At 40.2% G+C, this 5,550-nt stretch overlaps 1 protein-coding gene across 1 annotated transcript; it reads left to right on the top strand.

Annotated features, from left to right (window-relative positions):
• Positions 1-1,312: 1,312 nt before the first annotated feature.
• LOC118968069 (olfactory receptor 8K5-like) lies at positions 1,313-2,257 on the top strand. Its single transcript, XM_036996766.2, has one exon. The coding sequence runs from the start codon at positions 1,316-1,318 to the stop codon at positions 2,255-2,257; it is 942 nt and encodes a 313-aa protein (XP_036852661.2). The 5' UTR covers positions 1,313-1,315.
• Positions 2,258-5,550: the final 3,293 nt, after the last annotated feature.

Raw genomic sequence — 5,550 nt, 5'->3', positions numbered from 1 at the left:
CCTTGTCTAGAGTTAACCACACTGTGATGCACACTTAAAAATCTAATGGGGTAAATCTCATGTTTCATATTCTTAACACAACAATGGGATTACAATTAAAATAATGAAAAACATTATGGTCCATATTATTTCTGCCTCTCTTTGTAAAATATCAAAATTCCACAGAATTCTCAGACAAAAACAGAGCATACTAAAGAGGAATTGTGATACCACTGTGTAAAGAAAACACGATCTAATAATTCTATATTAGTACCTGTATGGATTTTTTTAAATCCATGGAACTCCTGGAGCATGCTGGGAGGGGACAAGAGGTCCCTGCCTGGGCTGAGCCAAGGGGTTTATATCTTAAGTTAAACTGAGTTGTCTTTTTCTTACTACTTCTTGCCTGAATGCTGTCTATGTATTTGTTCCAAATATTACCGACACTATTTGGAGTTTACATGCATATAGTACGTATGCTTCCTATGGATCCCTCATCTAGGGGAGTAAAAGACTCTATCATTTATTTTAGTTTCCAAATCAGATGTGGGAATTATGCTTCTATTCCCTATTACATAGAAAAATGTCCATTCTATCTGCAAATACAGTTGGTTAGCAGGCAGTGTTGCTGGGCAACCGTGACTGGGAAGGTCTCTACCTGCACACCAGGTGAATCCTCAACCTGGATGGGGGAGGGTTCTTGACTCTGGACAAGAAAGAATTCTCACACAGGTGGGATGAGTACAGGTATGGGAGGCACTCATTAAAGCGAGAGTAGTAGGGAATGGCAGCTGCTCTCTCAGTGGCTGAGAGCGTGGAGACAGCCAGGACGAGCTTCCAAAAGATGATGCCTGGGCTCTTGGTCGCGAAGTCAAAGAATGAACATCACTAACGCTCAAGGTAGGCAAGTAGGACAGAGAGACTTTTTATTTAGGGAGAAAGCAAAAACACAGAATTCCTGGAGCATGCTGGGAGGGGACAAGAGGTCCCCTGGCTGGGCTGAGCCTAGGGGTTTATATATTAAGTTAAACTGAGTTGTCTGTTTCTTACTACTTCTTGCCTGAATGCTGTCCTTTGTTATAACCAATCCCCGTGAAGACGGCCTATATTCCTAATTTGGTATTTTTATCTTAACGAATCTAACTTTGCTTAATGTTTAACATGGAGCTTCGGTAGGAATTTCCTTGTACATTGTTACATTGCCCCAACTGCAACTGTCCTGTTTCGCTTCCTCACAGGCTCTCACCCTACTCTGACTAAACCCACACCTGCCTCAGCACTGCAGGAAAGCTAGTAACAACTCCTCTGCCTCCTCCTAGAAGAGCTCCTGGACCAAATGGAACAAAAGAACCTCACATCGCTGACTGAGTTCATTTTGGTGGGGGTCACAAGGCAGCCTGAGCTGCAGGCCCCACTTTTTGGGGTCTTCCTCATCATCTACACAGTCGCGGTGGTGGGCAACCTGGGCATGATCGTCTTGACCCAGGTGGACTCCCGCCTCCACACACTTATGCATTTTTTCATCAAACACCTGGCTTTCATTGATCTTGGTAATCCTACTGTCATTTGCCCCGAGATGCTGGTAAATTTCATTGTGGATCAGAATACCATCTCCTACTATGCATGTGCCACGCAGTTGGCTTTCTTCCTGATGTTCATTATCGCTGAATATTTCATCCTGTCCGCTATGGCCTATGACCGCTATTTGGCCATCTGTCACCCTCTGCTCTACAATGTCATCATGTCCCAGAGACTCTGCCACGTGTTGGTAGGCATTCCATACCTCTGCGGTACCTTCCAGGCTCTACTGTTCACTATCAAGATTTTTACATTAACTTTTTGTGGCACTAATGTCATCAGTCATTTCTACTGTGACGATGTTCCCTTACTATTTAAGCTCTGCTCAAATGCACAAGAAATAGAATTGTTGATCATCGCATTTTCAGCACTTAATTTGATGTCTTCCCTCCTAGTAATCTTAGCATCCTACGTACTGATTTTAATAGCCATATTTCGAATACATTCTGCAGAAGGCAGGAAAAAAGCTTTCTCCACATGTGGTTCTCATGTGATGGTGGTGGTTGTGTTTTACGGTTCTCTACTATTTATGTACACGCAGCCCAAATCCACTCACTCCTTTGATACTGACAAAATGGCCTCTGTGTTTTACACGTTGGTGATCCCCATGCTTAACCCCTTGATCTACAGCTTAAGGAACAAAGAGGTAAAAAATGCTTTCCATAGGCTCTTTAAGAATTGCTGCAAACTTGGTATCTAATATTCAATGTGGAATATTGTTCTAATTAACTGAAAAATCAAATGTCACAGTAATATTTCTAATAGATATAATTACCTTTTTTTGGTAATTGGTTTGTTTAATCAAGTTTTTGTTGTGTTTTTTTTTCTTAAGGGCAAGTATCTTCTTAATCTTGTTTTTGTTGTTTTTTTCTGAATCAAATGTAAACAAAGGAAGCCACTTGCAGACAGCATATAGGTGGATTATGATTTTTAAAAACAATCCATTCTGCCAATATCTGCTTTGGGAGAATTTAATTCATTTACACTGAAATTTATTTAAAATAATAATTATACTCTCCAAAATATGAGAAACTACAATAATTCTATGTAAGATAAATAGATAGGAAGTTACATAAAAATACATCACAATCAAAGTTTGAAAACAAATGATAAAGAAAAATCCTTAAAAACAGATGAAAGATAGTTTATAAATAGATGAAGAAGATTCATTACTGGTCTCTTGGCCGCAATAATATGTCATAAATCATTGTCTTATGTCAACCTATAATTATATATCCAGTTAAAATATCCGCAGTTAATAAATGTTTTATTAGTGAATATTGTACAACATTTAAGAAGTCTTTCTTCATCTGCTCATGCATGATGCACATATGTGTATGTATGTGCGCATGTGACTGTGTTTGTGTCTAAAAGAGGCAATGAGATTGTTTGAGATGCTGACAAAAGACAATCTATAGTTTCCAGTGTTCTGTAATATTGTATGATTTACTTATTCAGTTATACCCAGGCATTAAATACTTTTAGCTTTTTCTAATGGGATATGGTCACAATTCTGTACTTCCTAGAGTTATTGTATGGGTTATATGATTTAATATCTGCAAAGTGCTCAGAAAAGTACCTCACACATAATGAGGTCTCTGTCAGCGCTTGATATTGTTAGGGAGGAAGAAATTTCTTCTACCCTTCAAGGTTCTTCTGGCTGCTCTAAGAACCAAACTGATATGAGACGAATTAAGGGGAGAAAAAAATCAGTTTAGTTACATATATACGGGTAAGCTATATACACGGGTTCAAAGATATTCAGAGAGAATGTGGTATACGTGTCATCCTGAACCAAGGAGAAGGAGTCAGGAGTCTGAGGACTCAAAGGAAATGGGAAGTGATTTATAGTAATATGAAACAGTAAGTACTTGATTAAAAAGAAAATTTACTGGCCACATAGAAACAATGGCACATAGAGGGAAATTTTAATCAATAACTTTGTCACCTTCCTTCCTGCCTATTACCCCTAGTTCACATTATACTACAGCTGTCTGCAGTGGTACCTGTCCTCAGGAACAGTTCCTCTATCCACATCCATTTTGTGCAGTTGTGAGGTTGGATGTGCAAGTCAAAGTATCTTCTTCAGTATATTGGGCCTTGATGGTTTTCAGCTCAAAATAATCTGCATGCCAAAGTGACACATCTTGGGGGCTACTCACTCTGGAACCCTATATTATTCATTTGTGGTCTTTCCACTTGGCCTTTTTATATTAGTCTCCATTACAAATTCATAAATAGTCACAACAGCCAAATCCTTTTTCCACGAAAGGGGGATGTATGATTGGAAGATCATTAGAAGAAGTGATTCAATATACAGAAACATGAGGTGTGGCAAATGTGGACAATATATTAATACCAAAACTGTAAAATTTACAAATAACAGCATTAGATTTTGTAATGGGTAAACTAGCTGAGAAGTATTACAATGAGAGGTATTGAAATGCAAGTTTAGTGGTTAGAAGTTTCCTAGTCATGTCCTGATGCATCAATGCCCAACAGTTCAGAAAAGTCTTTTTATGTTTTGCAATTTTAAACAGACAATCATGTCAATAAGGTAAGGTTTATGGTTTAGGTTTAGATGTTAGTTTTACAAATTACTTAAACATTTGAAAAAGAAGACCTAAAATATAGATAGATCTCTTGACATACTTAAAAGGATTTTAGGTAACAAGGAGTAAGTCATAGTAGCTGTATTGAAACAAGCACTTCAAAATCCCTTGCCCCCTTCAAAGCATACTTTACCAACGTTTCAATGAATGTATGTTTCTGTGATCTCAGTCTGTCCATAATGATGCTAAAACTCAGCTGAGCCCACAGTCCTTTTGAGAAACTTCCACATTTACCTACCTGAGCCAATGTATGGCTGGACCAGCCCTGGTGGTTCTTTTTATGATTGTAAGATGAATATGAGGAACCACTAGCAGGAAACTGAAAAACAAGGTCTCTTACTTAGGTCCTCCTGGATGCATGGTGTAGGGACCAAGGGCAGGCGGCTCCAATATGTGCCACTCACTGTGAACCGCAGATGATTTCAGAGTTGAGAACAATCCAGGCCCAAGAGAACAATCGAGACCCAAAATACTCAGAAAAACTTTAACCTCCCACCCTCCTCCAACCACACAAAAAGAATATAGACAGAGGACATGCTCCGGGAAGAGAGCCAGCACCTCACATGCTATATTCTAATGTAAACTAGGTGTGGGAGACAGGGAGGGATGTGGCTAAGCCTGTTAAAATTCCTCTTTGTGCCCCCTCATAGTTATTGTGCGGACCAGCAAACAATTGTCAATCAAATTTGGGTTCTTTCCATATTCCTGAAAATTGTTTCCCTTGTCGTTTTGATGGAGGGCAGAGATAGGAGACAAGTATCATGATGAATTTTTGAAAAAAACAAGATAGAAAGCATATAGCAATTATACTGACTGAGAAGCTCCTTTTCCCAGGACCGTGTCTTAGAGGTGACAAAGAATGAAGCCAGCTGACAGGAGAATGGAGCCACCAGCATAGTTTAATAAAAGAGTGAAAGAAGAAAGGAAAGCTCCTGCTTACCAGGAGGGGGTCCAAGGGAGGACACCGTGGAGCTGCAGTGTCCAGGGTTTATAAGCCCAAAACTGGAGAAACCATGCAAGTGGCTGGGAGTTGTTGCTGGGGACTCCTGCTGTGGCTGAGCTAGCATCAAGGGAAAGAAAAACTCACCTGGTTTCTCAGACTGTTTTTCCCAAATGTCCAGGATGAGACTTCTTGTTTACTGAGAAGACTTGACCCTAGGTCCCTTCTACCTGTGCCTTACTGGGACCCTGAGTTCTATCTCACCCTGCATTCTGTCTGCCTGTGTCTGGGGCCTTGAGTTCTAGATGCCAGTGTTGGACTGACAACTGCCTCAATGTCCCCTCAGAAGAGGTAATGCTGTCTGCCGTAATGTAGAAGGACAAAGTCCACTCAAGCTGCTTCCTGCTGGCAATGGGGGGTGGCTGGGAAGGGCAGTCTGGG

Source organism: Manis javanica, chromosome 11 (assembly GCF_040802235.1).
Source record: "Manis javanica isolate MJ-LG chromosome 11, MJ_LKY, whole genome shotgun sequence".
Classification (NCBI taxonomy): domain Eukaryota; kingdom Metazoa; phylum Chordata; class Mammalia; order Pholidota; family Manidae; genus Manis; species Manis javanica.
This window is presented reverse-complemented; position numbering and strand designations above follow the sequence as displayed.

Coding starts and splice junctions, on each gene's coding strand:
- LOC118968069 (XM_036996766.2), top strand. CDS start 1,316: ATGGAACAAAAGAACCTCACATCGCTGACTGAGTTCATTTTGGTGGGG.